Genomic DNA, 20,238 nt, shown 5'->3' with positions numbered 1-20,238 from the left:
TATTTATAAAATATGTTATACGACTGGCCCAGACGGGTTTTCCCCAATTTGGCGCCAGACGAAAAACCCATTACGCAATGGGCACGTCACCCGGGTCAGCCGACGTCAAAGGACGACCTTCGCAACTTTGCCATAAAGTAGTCGCGTCTCTCTCCCACCAATAAGACCCTTCTCTACCTACTTTCCACGGCAAACCGACTTTCTCTGGTTTTAAGAGCGCCGTGAAAATTGAGAATAAACAAGCGGTTTTAAAAATCGACCTACGACGATGTTTTAATTTTATTTTTTTTCCTATTAAGAAAACGAAATTTTATTTTGTAATTCTCTTACTTATGTAGCACGTAAAAGAGAATTTTACACTTTGTTATTAAAACACTTTTCGTTATATTACACTAAACGACTATTCTATTTGTTTTATTCATTTTTCACTGATCATTTAGGTTTTATTATTCCTACACATAACATATAAATACCAGACTTAGTTCTGTTTCTTAAATTATTGTAGATTTTTTTTGCAACAAATACACATCGTTACCAATCAGTATTAATAAGTTAATAACAACTAAAATTACGTTTTATAAAACCGACCCTCACAGCACGGGATATCCCGCGATTATCCCATTTCCATCCCGTGATATCCCTAGGATATCTCAGGGATATCCCATGAGATATCTTACGGGACGGAAATTTGGATATCTCAAGGACATCCACTGGATATCCCTGGGATATCCACGGGATATGCAAAGTTTTCTTTCGTGGGTCATCCCGTGTGGGATATGTCAGCGCATGCGCAGGAAACGAAATGCAATCGTTCCAAGTGTCAAAGAGTGTGTGTCAAAGAAGAGCTGTGAAATTATATTTAACGCATTTAAATTAGAAAAAGTTTGTTTAGATATTTGTTGCATTAAATTAACGAAAGTGGAAAATAAATATATTTATAAACTCAGCTTAAAGTGTACGATTTTTTAGTTACTTTTTTTGGTAGATGATATATATTAAATTATTCAAATATTTATTCTAACTACATTCTAAACAAATACTGCATAAATTACTAGATTAATTACTGAAAATCCAGTATATTTTCCCCTTTAAACAAGAAGAAATAAAATTTTATATGTATGTACTCATATAATCTTACACGCGCAGGCGTTGACCTTCCCAGCTATTGAGTGTCATGGCGACAATGGCGTCGCGTCATTAGATTAGAAGCGTGTGTTTTGCAGTGTGTGATTATAAGTGTTGCTGTTTAATATGTTTAACTTTCACATTTTTTTAGTTTCTTGTAAATATTTATCAGTAATAGACAAAATGAATTGACCAAAAATTAGTTTAAACCCACACACAATAAATGTTTAGCGTTAAAAAGACATTTTATTGATTTCAACTAATGTTTATTAAATCACAAAAAAATAACTTTGATATTAGTCAAATGATCTTTTATTTTTGAAATAATTTTTTTCTCATTCTAGTTATAATTTAATAATGGTTTTTCAACTCTTTAAAGCTCTAATTATTTTTTAACATATTACTATTTCTCACGTGGCATATCCCGTGTGAAGAATATTAGGATATCCCGCGCGAGTCTCCCATGGGATGGAAATTTGGATATCCCAGGGATATCTCTGAGATGTCACAAATATCCCAGGGATCTCCCTGGGATATCTCAATATCCCGCGAGATATCTCTAGGATATCTCTGGGATATCCTTTTGCTCAGAGGGGAGGAGAACTATTTCTCATTTTAGACCTTAATTTTCAACGCTGCACAATAATCATGTCTAATGTATCAACAATCTCTCTTTTACAATCTTTCAATCAAACCATCTTTCTTTTTTTTTTTTTGAAAAAAAGAAATTCTTTTTCTCTTCTGTAAGGTTAAACAAAAATTTTTTTAAACAAGGAAATGTTACAAACACGGAATGGACAATAAAAGTTGCCGTAATAATTAGTGTCAATGCTAATTATTTATTATAGGTAATCTAACTTTTCATTTATTATAAACATTTAAAATATAAATATAAATGATTTCATAGTTTTACTATTGTTTAAGGAAAGTAGCAAATATAAAATCGTCGACAGTAATTGTTATAATACTAGTGAGAATATTATTATTGTTGTTAGAATAATATTCATTAATTTAAAATGTCATCCAGTTCATATAACTTTTGTTGTTGTCATTATCATCGTTATAATTATTGTTAGCATAAATTTTGTAACTATAAGGGAGAAAATAATGTAAGGGGATATGGAAGCGATCAGTCAGACATGCCCCGTGTTGGTAAGACGAAATATTGCCCCTTCCATAGGGGCAGAATGTCGTCCGTCGCATATAAAAGGGGCTGCGTCTAGGCCATCGCTCTCAGTCGAATCTCCTCGATCTTCCCGAAAACAAACCACAAACATAAAGCGTCAAGTTTCAACATAGAATAAACTGAAGTGTGAGAAATTCCAGCCGACCGAAGTAAGTACTACTCATTTCAGCCAGACACCACCTCTCCTTCATTTCACTACACTCGAGTTGACATCCTTACTTGTCCGCTTAAGTACATCTTTCTTCACTGTCTTCGCTATTTCTCAAGGAAACCGCCTTAGCCTTACTCATACCACCATCCTCGCGACTCTCGCGAACTCTCCCCACTCCTCACTACTACCTTGCGATTTCTCGCGGCCTTACCCCCACCACCATCCTCGCGACTCTCGCGAACTCTCCCCACTTCTCACTACTACCTTGCGATTTTTCGCGGCCTTACCCCCACCACCACCCTCGCGAACTCTCCCCACTCCTCGCTACTACCTTGCGATTTCTCGCGGACTCTCCCCACTCCTCACTATTACCTCGCGATTATTCGCGGCTTTACCACCCTACTACCTCCTCGCGAATTCTCCCGTTCCTATTTCTTACCTCGCGGTTTCACTTCCTACTACCCGACCACGATTCTTCGCGGTCTCACCTATAAATCTCCATCTCCTATTCCCTCCTCCGATTGCTTGTTTGTCAATTGAACCGCCGGCGGCCAAAAGAGCTCACGCGTGACTTTTGTTGGCCCCGTGTTCAGCGAGTCTCCGCTACTCGAGGGGCCAACGAAAACCTTGCGTAAGCCCTTTTGGTCGCCAGTGGTTCAATTGAATACTAAAATGTTGATTTCCTGCAGATGGGCCGACCAAGAACGGCCCAAGAACTTGCTTACCGTAAGGAACGCAGCCGTACCCGCCGCCAAGAATTTCTCGCTCGCCAAAGAGCCGTCAGGGAAGGTCCGCCCGAATTCTATTTGGCCTATCTAAGGAGAAAGCAGACACAAGGCCAAACTGCGGTTGTTGAGCAACGACGGACGACTAACAAGCCCCAGGTAGCGACGACTGAGGACAGCGAAGAACACCGGCCCCTGGTAGCTTGGCTCCCGGTTACGGACATTAAGGTTATCACCAAAGACGAAGACCGAACCGAAGCGAACCTTCAGGGCGGAACCACGCTCAGGGCCCCCGAACCACAAGGGATCTCTCCCCTCTCGAAGTTGGCCTCCAACTTGACTTTCAACGATAGCAGTAGCGACGAAGACGTGCTGGAACTCTACCCCAGGTCCCCGATCGCCAGATCTCCCTCACCGAACAGACAACTATAGGACTCGCTTCAAACCAGCAGACTTGGGCAACTGCCACAGCCAACCGTCGATAAAGCCCTCGGAACCACAACAATAACCATCTCCGGTAACAAAAAAAGAAAGGAGAAACCTTGTAAGGGGATAAGTTATACTGGGGGTTTATAGAATATATTTTGTTGTTCGTCAAAAGAACACTCAGAAAAAAATTTGTTCGAAACAACCAAATTTTGGTTGAATCAACCAAACGTTTGTTTGATTCAACCAAATAATTTCTTCCAATACGTTTATTTGTATTAACCAAATGGTTATTACACTTAACCAAAATTTTTTATTTAATATAACTAAAAAATTTGTTTATTTTAAGAGAAAAGATTTGTTTGATTCAAATAAATAGTTTTAGTAAACGTATTTGGTTCATTTCAATAAATATTTTTGTTTACTTAATTTTGTTACTTATTTTCCTCTAATAATATTTGAATTTCCTAATTTAATATTTATATTTTTTAGTACATATTATTGGTTAGTTTATAATTTATTATATAATTATTGATATTTTAAAATTATACATGATAAATCATAAGTTAACCAATAATATGTATATACTAGAAAATATTATAAATTAGGAAACTCAAACATTATTGGAGGAAAATAAATAACAATAATTAAGTAAAATATTATATATTTCTTCATATAAACAAAATTACTTAATTATAAAAAACATTTCAAATATTCCATTAAACATATTATATGATTTTTATACATGCACTCGCAGAAAAAAGTTTATTCCAAACAACCAACTTCAAAAAACCTTTTTGTAAATATTCTTCTCACTGGTACACATTAAATATGCAGTAAGTCTTACAATGAACACAATGCATTTATTTAACCGACACTTATAATTTTGTTTCTTTTATTTACCGATTTAACTAATAAATTTGACGCGAACGCGGACTGTAGACCAGTGAGGTCGCCATTTTTAAATTCACACGTACTTTTTGAGACAAGCAAATATTTTTGTTTGACTCAAATAAAATGATTTGGTTGAATCAAACAAATTTGTGTGTCTGTTGTGTCGAACAAATTGTACTTAACTAAACAATATTCTCTATTCAAAACACAAATTTGGTTAAATGAAACAAACAACTTCAAATAAAAAATTTCTTTCGAATAACCAAACAAATTTTACGTATTTATTAAAATGAACCAAATTCTTATTTAAATCAACAAAATTGTTTTATCGTGACAAATAAAATAGGTTAATTAAACAGTTTGGTTAAGTGAAATAAACTTTTTCTCTGAGTGAAAAATGCTTTTCATTGAACTTTAAGCTCACCATACATATTCCTTTCTCATTTTCTATCGCACTTCCCTCAACAGGTGAAATACAGTATACCCCTCGGCGATCGTCACCTCATCTGTAACTCCTCATCGGTAGGCATTTTCCTCTCACAAAACTCCTCATATTTTCACTCCATCTGGTCAAACACTAGAGGAAACTTTAACCTTTTCACTCCACTGGTCAAGTACCACAAACTCACACCTCGTTTTGACTCCACCGGTCAAGTACCACTAATAAATAGTCCAGTCAAATTAGTCGATAAAGAAGGCGTATTACGTTTTATTTCAGGACCGCAATTTGTTGGCATAAACCCTTCATTTTGGGATGAAAATAAAGTGCCTAAAGAGTTTGAAAAGATGAACATTTCCGAGTGGGGACAGTTTCAGCACGAGCCGTAGTCGAGTGAGGCGCCACACGAGATGCAGGCAAGTGCTGAAAATATCCCACTTGGAAATGTTCATCTTTCCAAAGTCGTATCGCATTTTACTTTTCATAACACATGCATGGAAAACGCAGTTTTCTATTGGTGAAAACTGTTTAGAAAGTGTTACATTTCCGAAGACTTAAAGAAACTTTAGGCACTTTATTTTGACCCTAAAGTGAAGGGTTTAAGCAAACAAAATTGCGGTTCTGAGATAAAAAGTCTAAAAATGCTAATTTGACTGGACTACAACTCAAAAATTAAAAAGATGATTAATTAAAGATGGCGGATCCAATATGGCAGGCGAATTTTGAAAAATGATTTAATTCCTATATTTGGTATCTAAGTGTTTTAGCCAATACGATTACAATCATATCGTATAATGCAAATAAGAAAGATAAATATACTTGATTCAACATGGAAAATAATTTTTAAAAATTAAACAAATCTTTCTAAACATATTTTATAATTTTTGCAAAAAAATAGAATTTAAATTAAAATTTTTTTCTCCTCCAAATTTTTCCATTAGTAAAAAACTCATTAAATAATAATGCCGTTTTGCGTTTTAAGGAAGAGAGATAATTTTTTCAACCTATCGGTTTATAAAAATGGGTCAACTTTGCTTAACAAAAAAGTTGGATCGTTTTGAAACTCCACGCCATGCCACAAATCTATCGCCTACATTCCTACCAAATAGTTTATAAATATTGGGTTTTTCCCAAAAGAGAGGGATTTCAGCAACTCGAGATATATTTATTATTATACGTGTGACACAGGATGCCTACGAATGACCAACGTAATAATAAAATATTTCGTAAAAGGATAAAAAATTTTTATTAATTTATCGAAATTCTTCTCTAATACTAATACTTTTAATCATTTTCGTAATAATATGTACTATTGTTATACATTATTATAATAAATATAATTCTTACTTGTTTCTATTTATTTCTGTTTTATTATTAAAAGAGAATTTTCCGAATCTAATGAATTTTTTTGTGTTCTTAAGGTTTGTGGTTTAGGGCCGAAAACTTTATAGCGAAACGTTGAAATTCGTTTGTCCTTAGATGTTAACCTTAAAGGTAGACTTAAGACTTATAACTTTTAGACAAAAGACTTGAGAAATAAATATTAGACTTTATAGCCACTAGACTTGAAACATATTGTTTAAGGCATAAATTATTTTAATTTAGCCACCATATTGAATCCGCCATTTTGTATTTTTGAAATCTGACTGTAGATTCGTTATCAGCGACCCGAAGACCCCCAAAATTATCAATATTGCTTAATTTGGGTCATTTTCCTGATTTGTAAATTAAAATTTGTGATTTTTTCGGTGAAAATTGTGACTTTAAACATTGATTCTAAGACTTAAAAAATTTTAACCTTGTTTCTCTATAATTGAAGGGCTCCATAGAATAAGGGGACCAACGCGAGGCTTGGAAGGGATATTACCAGTCGGGTAGCAGTGACAAGTCTTGAGCCGCTTACTGCTACTTGACTGGTATTATCCCTTTCAACCACGCGTAGAATTTAATTAAGGCGTCTCTTTATTCTATGGAGGCCTTCAATTATAGCGAAACAAGTTTAAAAATTTTTAACTCTTAGAATCAATGTTTAAAATCACAATTTTCACCGAAGAAATCCCGAATTTTAATTTATAAATTAGGAAAATGACCCAAATTAAGCAATATTGATATTGAATAGTCGTCATTGACGTTCATATTATATTTATTTAAATCATTTTTCTTTAGTGGCACGAATTATTTTTGCATCTATAGACGCCAAATTCAGTGAAGGGGTTCATTTTCATAAGGCAGATTTTCTGAACAATTAATTAAATTCTCCCAAAAATCGTTACTTTTGTTATTTTGTATAAAGATGTTTCCGTTGTTAAAATTTTTTTCGGAATCTTAAAGAAACCACAGCAAAGATTTGTTTAGTGTTTGCCTCATTCAATTTCGTTTGGTCGTTCAAGAGTTATTTAATTATTATTTAATACCTGTTTTGTTTATAAAAATTTGTATAAACATAATATAAACAATTTTTTCGTTTTTTTTTTTGCTGAACTAAGTGTGGTGGAAACATTTCTTTTTATGTGTAGATTAAAATTCCTGAATTTTATTGCAATTGGTTTACTTACTCCAAAAAAACTAAATTCTTACTTGGAGTCGAACATATATCCATTTTTTAATAAAAAACAAAAAAAAATTTTGGGTACATAAATCTTTGGGAAATTAGATTCGGGAAAAAGGTATTTGGGATTTTAGACTTTCGGGAAATTGGTTTCGAAAAATAACCAGTAACTGTTCCAAATCAAAAATTTTTTTCAAATGCAACATAATTTTGTAAAATGAACATTTTTTAGCGCATAATTGAAGCAGAATTCTTTTTAATTGCATAATTTTGCATAATCATGCTCATTTTATCGCATAATTAACGCAGAATTCATCTTTTTAGTCGCATAATTCCGCATAATTGTACACAATTTAAGCGCATAATTCCACATAATTGTGCACAATTTAAGCGCATAATTAGAGGGACTCAAAATGCATAATTTACCTTTCTCTAATGATCAAATTTTTTTTTCTGCTCATTACATAATGTGAAAAAATAATTTTAAATTCCATTAATAATTACAAAATGTGTTCTGTATAAAAAAAACATTTTTTTAAAATCTTACTTTAAACAATGAAAAAAAATAGTTGAATGATTAAATTTTTTAAATTAGTCATAAATTTAAAGTACGACTACATCTTCTTTTTTTTATAGCAAACTATTGGATTTCACGTTAAAATTTACAGGGCATTGAAAAGTATTCTCTTGAATTTCATCATGTCGGTATATAATGAAGGAAAAAAAAATTTATTTTCATTCAATATTGATTATCGAGTTTACTGCATTTTGACGCGTATTGTGTGCATCATGTCCGAAGGTAGATATAATAGGAAGAAATTTATCTTCGCAGTGTTTGAAGGGCTATTGTTCGTTGACCCATGCTTTTTTAATAGCAGCATTAAAACCCCGTCGAGAAGGCTAAAGTTCGTATGAAACTTGAGAAATATTTGATCTAAAATCAGTTTTCTTTCTTTTTTTTTAGTTTTGCTTTGATCACTTATTGGATTATTAACGGAAAGTGAAGGAAATTTTCAAAACGGGTAACACGACCCAATAACAAAAAAAGAACGTAAAGGATGAATTTGTAAAAAAAAGTATAAAAAGGACATTTTATATTGCTATATTGTGATACCATCACCAATTTATTGATGTGTCTGGCTCTATTCTGGCATATATATATTTACACTTTATATACTTCCTTCTTATCTTCATCAATCATTCTCAAACGAAACGTACAATAATTTTTTTATTATGACGTATTTTTGCAAATCGATTCAATACAACTTCCTTTTTCAAATTCAATTCAAAATCAGTATTCTATCAATACTAACAATAAAGAAACAATACTTTTAATTTTAATATTACATTTTTTTGCAAAAATAAAAAAAAATGCAAACAAATTTAAAAAAAGAATAATTAAAAAATAAAATGGTAAAAAATGAAAGTTTTCTCATCGCACATAAGTACTAATATCGATTTAATTCGGATGAAAAAACAATCAACAGGTTGTTCTTAAAAATATGCTTGAATTCTTTCCACTTAATTTGACCTTTAGAAAGTCATGACCCCATTTCAATAATATCTAGAGTTTAATTATAATCGAGGATATACTTATTCTTAAAATATTGTTGTTATTTTTAGATATTTGAAGGAACGACTATCGTAAGGTTATTAAGTATAATAATATTTTTTAAATATTCAAAAACAATATAAACAATATAAATGAAAAATTACCAATTAGAATAATAATTTCTTATCACCTGAATTCATTTTGCAATTCGAGATTAAATTTTCCTATTAATCCTAGGAAACTGTGATAATGTTCACACTTTATTGAAGTACCCAATTAAATGATACGCCCACTAAAGTTTAGTCGAGGAGAATGAATTAAACATAGAGATTGGTTTGACTATTGTTTACTATATATGTTATATAGAATGGGGAAAATTTTCTCCATTGAGAAATAAATAATTTACTCAAAAAAAAAATTGATTATTAAAAAATTATTTTAATTTTTTTTTTTTCAAAAATAGAAGGAAAAATTATTTTCTTCTGAGAGAAAAACATATTTTCATTCATTGAGAGTTATTCGTTTTTTTGTACTTTTAAGAAGTTTTAACGAAAAGAAATTTACCATAAAAACTGAAACTTTCATGATTTTCACTAATACCGTTGAGATGTGAAGTAGTATACTTAAAAGAATACGGGCGTAAAAACTCTTCTTCTTCAACTGCACTTACACTTTATTCATTAGAAAACTATTTTAAAAACAGTAAAAAAAAGTTTGCAAGATATTTGAATTTAAATTGTATAAAAAGCCATGAATTTAATTTTTTGTTTATACAGCATTTATAGGTACATTGAAATTTAACTTTTTTATTTTTTAAATATTTTTTAATTCTTATTTATTTACATTTTATAACATTTTTTTTTATTCATGTTTTTTTTATTATTTATTAATTATTTCTCTAATTTTCATTTTGCCCTTAGTTTTACTACTAATTTATCAGAAAAAACTAATAATAATAATCAATACGATATAATAAAACTAATAATGTTTCTCTACTATCGTTATTTTCACACAATCATCTCAATATTTTTTCGTATTATTGATAAAGTCATTTTCTATTCCACATAACTTGGAAGTAATGCAACTGTTTGTTAATATTTAATTTTTAAGTTCTAGAAACTTTCGAAGTTAAATTATGTAAAAATGAAAAAAGTAATATAGCTACAAAAATATATTTTACCAATAAGTATCTTTTAATTAATTATTCAAAATATTTTTTTAGTTTATATCCTACGGTATAACGTTGAGAAAATGTTATAAAAATTTAAAAAATAAACTAAAAAAGTAGTACTAATAAATATTAAATATAAATTAAATAAATTAAATAGTTAATAGTAAAATATTTAAGAAGGAGTGGTCATTGTAGAACGCCCAGACCGGAAGGCGGAGACAATATTCATTGACACGCCCACTTACAAATATTTGGATGTTTTTAAAATAAACTCAAAATTCCTTGGGATTTACGATTAATAAGCTGCATTTAGTCTTCAGTCGACATTCTTTCGTTTTTGCTTATCTGTTAAATTTTTAGGTTTTTCTAACTCTACCCATTGAAGGCGTTTCAAGAAACGAAACCACGCCTACAAAATTAAAAGTATATTGCAATAATATGCCTATTAGCCTCTTTTAAACATTATACAGTCACTTTATTCTATGATTCTCCGATATTAAGTTGTCGATATGTAGTACAAGATAACCCAGAAGGCGTGGCTAAAACAAAGAACGCCTCTAAGTGGGCGTGACTATCAAAGTACCATTAGCGTAAAATTTTCAAAGGCGTGGTTAATAGAAAACGCCCTCACGTAATTGCGTCAATATTTCTTTATTAGCAATAAAGTTGCAAATGTCCCTAATGAGACTTAGTCCTAGAGTTCAAACTATATATTAATCAATATATTAATAAAAATAAAATAAAATAAAAAGCAAATAAATATAAGGTCGATTCTATCACTCAGTTGTATATTAATAGTTTAAAAAAAGTTATCAAGAAATTTAGTATACTTGTAGGAGTGGCCGATATAAGTCACGGCCAAAAGGAGGCGTAGCTGAAGAAAGTTATCAACTTCTTAGGGGCGGGGTCTCCATATTGCTTGCAGAGTTTCCTTCCAGCATTGATAAGAATAACTGGCAAATATTTTTTTATTCCTTTATTTCAAAAAAAAAATTTTATCTGGATCAACTAAAAATTTCACTATATTAGTGAAACTTCTAGCTACTATCGAAAGAGCGGTGAAAAAAATAAAATTAAATGCGTTAGGGAAAAATAAAAGGCGATTCCCAGGTAGAAAAATTTAATGGAAGCCTAGATATATGCTAGCGCCACCACTGGAATTTGCATGGCAATTTATCTCGCCGACGTCTTCTAGCGCCTTGCATGGCGCGAGCACTTTCCGCTAGAATGCAACATAACCTCAAATTTCTGTTGCATAAAGTGTCAAAGGTGTTTGCTTCTATTTTTAAAGTAAAAATAAATGTTTGCTTGTAGAATATTGTGGCATTTAAAAACAATATATAGTAAAGGATTGTAAGTATTTATATATTTGTAATTGTATTAAATTTAAACATAAATTAATATTGCATTATAAATTTCTTGTTCATTCGTTAATTTATACACTTATTTATAAAAGAATTTTTAGTATATGAATGTTTTATTCAATCTCCAAGAAAATTTTTAAATATATTTTAAGTAATTAATTTAACGATTTATCACCAAGAGTAACAATAAATACTTTTTGATGGATCAAATATATTAATAATTTTTCTCCATTCGAATTAAAAAACATAACCTCAAACTGGATTTATTTTTTCTTTATTTTTAATTCACCTGACAGAAAAGATTTACTGATTTTAAATAGGAACTTAATTTTTGCAATTATTATTATTATAAAAGAAATTGGTTAATTTCAAAAATTTTAATTTCAATGTTTAACATGTGTAACTATTTTTGACACTGTTACTAAAGAAATAAATAATTTTTTATGAAAATTTAATAATAATTTATTCTTAAAATTTCCATATTTAAAAAACAATTTTATACAGCAAATAATGATCAAAATTTTGATTAGGCTTGGGATTAAGAAAAGGTTGCCGTTTTCTGAATTAAAATCTTACCATAACTTTAAACGAAACGTGAATTAACTCTTCAAATACGTTAAAACTTCATTGTAGGCAGATAATTAGTAAATGTTTTTTATATGTACACGATTTTTTTTAATTATTTTCGTCAAAAGAAATGACATAGGAATCATTTTTTAATTCGCGAAATAAAGTTTTGGCAGGTGAGGTTATGTTCATTCTAGCACTGCGGGCAGAATGCGAGAAAGGCGCTAGACTAAAAAAGTGTTTCAAATGCTCTTAGCGCCACTACAGCGCAATGGCACGCAAGAGTGGCACCATGCTAGCGCCACCAAATTTTTCTACTAGGGTTAGGACTAAAAACACTCCGCCCACCAGAGGCGTATATATAATATATATAATAATAATAATATAATATAATAATATAATATAATATATATTATATATATATAATATACAATGGAGAGAAAATAACTCACCCTCATTAAAAATTTCATAAATAGCTTCTAGGCTTTTTCCCGGTGCATAAAATTTCAGGCTAATTCCCGGTTTTCCAGGATTTCCCAGTCAGTGGCCACCCTGAAATTTAAAATTTCTACTTAGGGTGAAAATAGAGAAGGCGTGGGCGTGGCTATCAAAATAAACAATCCTAAAAAGAGGGAGCTTAAAAAACTTCACTAACTAGAAGGATGTAAAGTCAACGACCTACAAAAGTAACAGCTTCAAAGATTTGTTTAAAAAAAAGGTCAAAAAATGGTGTAAAAAATCGTTTGATTATTTATGAATCTGAAAGGCGGATTTCAAAAATTCAATATGATGAAAAAAGATGTTTAAAATAAATGAACTTGATTAAAAATTGTTATTCGGAGTTTTTTAAGGCCGCTAATTACGTACCTGCCGCTAAATTTTTAAAATTTGATTGCAAAAGAGATTAAAGTCTGTTTTTTCATAGAAATTTTAATTTATCATATATCTGGTTGCAGATTCGTAATCAACGAATCTGAAAACCTCCGAGTAACAAGTTTCAATCGAAATATTTGATAATTTAAAAATTCTTTACTGTCACAGTTTTCTTGAAAGTATCAAATTGATACCAAAGTGAATCAAATTGATACAGAAAATTTTGATCAATTTGTCAGTTAATCTAGAGTTTTGGTATCAATTCGTTACAATTTGTTACATTCAAGTTAACAGGGAACATGTTTTAGAACTTTTTTGAAACAAATTCCGTATCTATAAGGATTCACTTGCGTTGAAAAAACGCTCGTTTCATCTAAAATTATTAAAAATTTACTTTTTCTTTGCCGAGAAATATATTTTTAAAATTTAAAGCAAGGAGGCGGCAAATAGACATAAGGAGATTATCTTCCTTTCAAAAATTTTTAAAAAATTAAATTTAAAAAGAAATTCTTTAACATTCTTTTAACAAATTACACACGCCTGTAAAATTCGACTTTTTTTTATTTTTCATATTGAAGTGGTTTCTAATGTAATTTTATTTCCTGAATTCGATCTTGATACTTAAAATTGCCTAGCACGTCAAGATTTTGAGAAAAGTGGGGGTAAAGACCCCAAAAAACCGTGTTTTTAATTTTTTTTTTAAATATTCTTTCTCCTTAACCTAAAACATGCTAGAGATTTCAGTGGCATCTTAAACTAAAGCTCAAAATGTGCACTTTAAGCACCAGATGCGTAAGACCAAAAAAATTTATAAAACATTTTGAGAAATATTCTAAAAAATGTGTTATTAAGGATTTTCAAGATATTTTTTTTTTGTTGATATCTGAGTGATTTCCAATGCATTTTTGTCCTCCGAATAAGATCTCGAATCCCAAAATTGATGCCTATCACGTCAAGATTGGTCAAGATTTTAAGAAAAGTAGGGGTAAATACCCAAAAAAGGAGTTTTAATCGGTTTTTACCCCCACCTTTTTTAAAAAATCGTATAATTTATTTGATGTTATGCATATGAGTCTTCAAGCTTTAATTTAGGATCTCATGAAGGTCTCTAACACAAGTGCGGTTAAGAAGAAAAGATACCCACACAGCACCAAAACTTTCCTGAAAATTTATTAAAGATTTACTTGCAAACTTCGAAAAATTTACTTGCAAAGTTTAGTGAAAATTGTGTAAAGATTTAAATGTCCCACTTAAATAAATGTTTATAGTCAAATTTTCCTAAAAATTTAACTTAAAACTTTCCTGAACATTTAAATTAAATTTTCGACTTCTCTCTTATAAGCGAAAATGTAACTTAAAACTTTCCTGAAAATTTAAATTAAATTTTCGCCTCTATACAGTAGGCGAAAATTTTTTTTAAATTTTCAGGAAAGTTTCACGCTAAACATTTATTGAAGTGGGACATTTAAATCTTTACAAAATTTTCACTAAACTTTTCAAGTAAATACTTCGAAGTTTGCAAGTAAATCTTTAATAAATTTTTAGGAAAGTTTCGGTGCTGTGTGGGTATTTTCGAAAATCCCTAAAAACCTGTTTTTGGGAAATTTACCCCCACTTTTCTCAAATTATTATTTTTTTTTTTTTGGTTTTACGCATGTAAGACATTAAAGTGCACATTGTTATTTCCCTATGAAATATTTTTATAAACATTTATTAAAAACCATATGTACAATTTGTAAATGAATTGAAAAAAAATCAAAACTAGTAGATAAATATAATTATAAAAACTAAAATCAAAAGAAACGTATATTTAGATGTCTTATTAGAAAATAATATTAAAAAATGCTTTTAACAAAGTGGAAATATTAATAAAAAATTTACATACATTCTTAAGAAGATATCGATATTTCCACCCACACAGCACCGAAACTTTCCTAAAAATTTATTAAAAATTTACTTGCAAACTTCGAAGTATTTACTTGCAAAGTTTAGTGAAAATTTTGTAAAGATTTAAATGTCCCACTTTTCAATAAATTTTCAGGAAAGTTTTACGCTACATTTTCGCTTTTATAAGAGAGAAGTCGAAAATTTAATTTAAATGTTCAGGAAAGTGATAAATTTTTAAGAAAATTTGACGATAAACATTTATTGAAGTGGGACATTTAAATCTTTACACAATTTTCACTAAACTTTGCAAGTAAATCTTTAATAAATATTTAGGAAAGTTTCGGTGCTGTGTGGGCAGCAGGCGTGGCTATTGAAAATAACAACCTCAAGGAGGCGGAGTCTAAAAAACTCCTCCTACCAGGGGCGTGGAAAACTAGAAAAGCTCAACGATAAAAAATTTACATAAAAAGATATACAGGAGATTTTTCTAACAGAATAACCGTCATTAATCACATACGTATTTAATGACAATATAGCCATTATCACATGCAACACTGCCCTCGTTAAAAGTAACCCATTAATTTTTTATCACTTGTCACAATAATAAAAAAAATCATTAATTTTTAGAATTACATCATACTGACATTCAAAAAAATGAAACACAAAAAAAAAATTTATATAGATGAAAGGAAAATTGAGTACATTGTGGAAATGTTTGAGTGTTAGAGATGTCACACGCGCATTTCTTTTCTGTATGTTTATATATATATATATATATATATATATATATATATATATATATATTTACAAGTAGTTAAAAAAATGCTTTTACGTCTCTCTCTCGAGGGTGTAGGAGCAACAAGTACTTAATCCTGCGTAAAGCTTGAAGGGCATTACGACACGTGGTTTCACTATATGTGTTTGTTATATATACAGGTGCGCATCATTGATGGAAAGAAAAACGCAGGATTCGTCGCTTTCGCAGTAACACAGGGCTTCTATAGCTTCGAGTTTTCAGGCGTCTATAAAAGCGCTCTCACGACGCATCGACGTCACAAGCCGGTTGTACATTGCACAGTAAAGAACCCTTGGATCATTCAATATTTTTCGATCATCTCTCTTTCTCAATGAATCCTATGTAATTATTAAAAAAAAAAAAAATTACTTGTAATCAAGTGATAAGAAAAAAAAATTTCACCCTTAATACAAAGAAAAAGTAAGGTACAATCAAGAAGAGTGTAGGAGAAGAAAGAAAGAAAGAAGTTACCTGAAAGAACAACTTCACTTTTATTTAAAAAGTGGATCTTAGGGATTGTCTTATCGTTTCGCGCGGGTTAACAAAAATCGATTTGTCAAATAAACTTTTTCCTATATAGTTCAACTTTTCTCTTTACTTGTGGGCATTTTTTTTTCTCTCTCAAAAGTTTTAAAAAAGTTGTCAAGTGCGTGAGAAAAAGTTAGAAGAACAGGAGGAAAGAATAACAAGACAAGTAAGTGAAGATTTTTCTCTCTGACTCTCACCAAAATGAAAATTTTGAAAACTTATTCTTTAAATCTTTATATATTAGGAAAAAGTATTTAATTTATTCTTCTGGTATTCTTCTGACTCTTGCATTTACTTTCTAAAAGCTTCAAAAGTGAAAAAAGAAGAAAACATTTTTAATTTAAAATTTTAAAAACAAGTTTAACTTAATAAATATTTAAAAAAAAAGAATTTTGAAATACACTAAAATTAAAATCATTAAAATTAACTTATAAATATTTAAAAAAAAAGAAGAATCTAAAATACTCTAAAATTAAAATTAATTAAAAATTTTGGAAAAAATTTTTAATTCCAACATATAAAATATATTCTCGGACGTTAAAATTCTATAAAAATATATTTTAAAGAAAATTTAATTACCTTAAAAGACTATAAAATTATTATAATTTTAGTAAATAAAAAATTATTATAAACATTTTTACTTTGAAATAAATAAATAAACAAATTTTTCTGGTCAATAAATAGTAAAAAATGGAAAATAATATTTTTAATTTATCAAAGAATACAAAATCTTAAAATAGAAAATCTTTTTTTATGAAAGTAGCATTACCAAAATAATGCCACTTGAAATAAAAAGGTTTAAAATAAAATAAAAATCAAAACGATTTTTTAAAAAGGTAGTAAATTTGTAATCATAAAATTAAACAAAAAGCGATTTTAATTAAAGAAGAAAATCAATTAATGATTAATAAATATTAATTATTATTATTGTTATGGTTACTATTTTGATTATAATTTAGTGTATCCATAATTTATAATGACAATAATAATTGTTATTAATTTTTTTACTACCTATTTGTTTTATTATTATTATTATTATTTTGCAATAAAAATGTCTAAATATAAAATAATTAAAAAATAGTTTTATTTATTTATTTAATATTAACGGGCTTAAAAAAACGGGTTTAACTAAAAACAAATATTATTATTATTATTATTATTTCTACTATTTTATATTATAATAATTAAATAATTAAGGGAGCGTTCACAAATTGTGTCACGTTTTTGGGGGGTGGGGGGGGGGTCTCTTCTAAACGTGACACAATGTATTTTTACTTGTGAAATTTCATGAAATTGTGTGACAGGGGGGAAGGGGGGGTCTAAAATCACGAAAAATTGCGTGACATAATTTGTGAACGCTCTCTAAATAGTAACAATAATTATTATACCTATTATATATTAATTATTTAATAATAAATTAATAAATATTCTTTAATAATCTATAAAATAATTATTAATGCAATTTTTCATTCAAGAAATTGTAACAATTAATTTTATGACGAAAACTATTAGTTTACTCAATGAATTAATTAAAAATCTTTGATAATGACGTAAAACAACATCATCTATTATTTCTGTATGTATCAGCTAAAAATGTTATTTCAGTAAACAAACAATGTATACAAAAGAATAATTATAAATACAATTAATTAAGTTTATCATCAATTCTGCCATAATTGACTAATCGCATTTTTATTTGATTCGAGAAATTTTATAATAATATATTTAAATCGGGAATTATTTTCCGTATTTTTATTCCCTTTAACAGTTTAAAAAAAAAGCTATAAATAAAAATGTAATCTAAACCCTAATTAATCGGAAATAGGTTTTTTTCTTCTCTTTCTCTCTCTCTCTCTCTCTCTCTCCCTACATGAATTTTCTCATGCTTGATTAATGATGCATTCAATTTGCTCCTGATAATTCAATGATGAATTGGGGAAATTCTCATGCAAGATTAATTTTTCAATTAGAAAACACTTATATGTATTCTAATTGAGGTGTGCATAATAATTAGTAACTGGGTAAAAAAACGAAAAAGAAAGAGAGAGAGAGAGAGAGAGAGAGAGAGAGAGAGAGGAAAAAGTTGGAGAAAACCATTAAAAAGATGAAGAAAAACAAATAAACAAACAAACTTACGAGAGCACAGTTTCCGAGATTTATAAAAAGTAATTTTCATATTTAACTTCAAAGTAAAATATTCTTTATGTAATTTCTTTTTAATCAATTTCCTTGGCTGATGTAATTCTAATGTGGAGAAAGATCATTTTCGTGAGACGCTAATGGAAACGATTTAAATATAAAACGCTCTAAGATATTTTTGTACAACATATATATATATACAACATTCGCTTTTTATTTTCATTTTATATAGAAACAAATTTTTCTACACTTTTAAGGATTTATTTGTAATTCATGAATTCTAATCATTTTTTAAAAAAATTTTCTTTTATTTCATAGTTTATTAATTTATTAAAAATTTTCTTTTTCGAAAATTATTTCCTTCATCGTTAATTTAAATTAAACTTCATTTGGCAATCCCGTGTAGAAATCACCATGCTATGCCTAAAATGATTATTGGCCCTAGCTTGGACCTAACTTGGCAACCCCTTTTTATATATCCTAGGCTGGTCCTAACTTGGTACTAGCTAGGAGATCCAGTTATGACTTAGAAAAATTTTTAGGAAAATAAAGTGTCAAAATTGATACATGAAAAACATGTAAAAATTGATAAATATTCTCAATTAATATTTATAAAATTAATTGATAATCATATTTGTTTAAACAATTTATTGTTTGACATAAATCAGAAAATTATACAAATACTATAAAATAAAGTTAATTTATTAATTCAGCAATTGTTTAAACAAATAATTGTTATTTACTAACTTTTTACACAACCCAGTAAACGAAAACTAATTGAAATGAATTAAAAAGAATTCACAAAGAGCTTTCGTGAATCCCGCTTTGTGACAAATACGAATTGGAGCCATGATGCAATTTTCCTGAATTCGTGAAACTGTATTGAACTTCCGAACCTTCTATCCGTACCAATTCACTGGACAAGTTTTGAGCCTTTAATTTTTTTTCAATTCGTTAGCACGAATTCAATGCATTCCTTGGCCATTTCTTTCAAATGCGAATTCGTTTGGACAGATTGGTACATATTGAATTAAATTCAATTGAATATACAAAGAGATGAGTGAATCCCGCTTTGTGACAAATACGAATTGGAGCCTACCAAAAATGTTAATTCGTTTCAATTCATTTGAATTAGTTTTTTTTTACTGGGAATTAACCTAGAAACTAGCAGTTTTTTCTAATTTTGCAATAAGTAAATACTCAGATTAGTTAATTGCAAAATTTTAAAAGACTACAAGTGTCTAGACGCTTTATTGTCTTAAGAATTAATAAATAACAACAATTTTTTGTTTAAACAAATGCTGAATTGTTAAAATTATAAATTATCTTCATATTTCACTACTCAAGTGTAATAATCGCGAAGTTAGATAAAAAACTGCAAATTTTTAAGTAATTTGTTACAAAAGTTAATAAAACAGCAAAATTTATTTATTTATTTAAACAGATACAGACTGCAATATAATTATCATTAGTAAAATATATTTCTAATTTCGTTCGCTGATTTTAAGTTTCGTTTAAGTTGGTGCTAAACACTAAGAGATATTGCAATTCGAATGTGGGCTGACCCACCCAGGTCCAACCCAGGACCTACCTGGGCTTCCTAGTTTCATTAGCAAAAATTTCTAAGTCCAAGTCTAAAAAAATTTTTGCAACAAAAAATTAATGCTTAAAATGATTTAGAATAATGAAAAACGTGTTTTTAACATAAATTTTTTTGACATTTTTTTAAAAAGTGGATTACCCGCTTAATTAATTAGGAAAAATTTCCAAGTCCAAAAGACGAATATTTTTTTTAGACCAAGAAATTAATGTTAAAAATGATTGAGAACAATGAAAAACCTGTTTTTAACGAAAATGTATAGATATT

The 20,238-nt window shown here is 29.2% G+C and overlaps 3 protein-coding genes across 3 annotated transcripts in view; 2 read left to right on the top strand and 1 right to left on the bottom strand.

The window, feature by feature from the left end:
- The window catches only part of LOC122509242 (serine hydrolase-like protein 2), a 104,448-nt gene that overhangs the window by 27,756 nt on the left and 56,454 nt on the right, over window positions 1-20,238 (bottom strand). The window lies entirely within an intron of this gene.
- LOC122509245 lies at window positions 1,495-3,790 on the top strand. The gene is made up of 2 exons (XM_043623169.1): window positions 1,495-2,460; window positions 3,152-3,790. The coding sequence occupies exon 2, from the start codon at window positions 3,152-3,154 to the stop codon at window positions 3,617-3,619; it is 468 nt and encodes a 155-aa protein (XP_043479104.1). The 5' UTR covers window positions 1,495-2,460; the 3' UTR covers window positions 3,620-3,790.
- The window catches only part of LOC122509243 (diuretic hormone 44), a 69,858-nt gene continuing 65,477 nt past the window's right edge, over window positions 15,858-20,238 (top strand). The window contains exon 1 of the mRNA XM_043623167.1: window positions 15,858-16,398. The gene's annotated coding sequence lies outside the window, so the exon portion shown is untranslated. The remainder of the gene's footprint in view (window positions 16,399-20,238) is intronic.

This window comes from Leptopilina heterotoma, unplaced genomic scaffold (genome assembly GCF_015476425.1).
Source record: "Leptopilina heterotoma isolate Lh14 unplaced genomic scaffold, ASM1547642v1 Lhet_6, whole genome shotgun sequence".
NCBI lineage: Eukaryota > Metazoa > Arthropoda > Insecta > Hymenoptera > Figitidae > Leptopilina > Leptopilina heterotoma.
Note: the sequence above shows the minus strand (reverse complement) of the source record. Positions and strands in the feature narration are given on the sequence as shown.

Excerpts from the sequence above, each read along its gene's own strand:
- LOC122509245 (XM_043623169.1), top strand. The coding sequence starts at position 3,152 with ATGGGCCGACCAAGAACGGCCCAAGAACTTGCTTACCGTAAGGAACGC.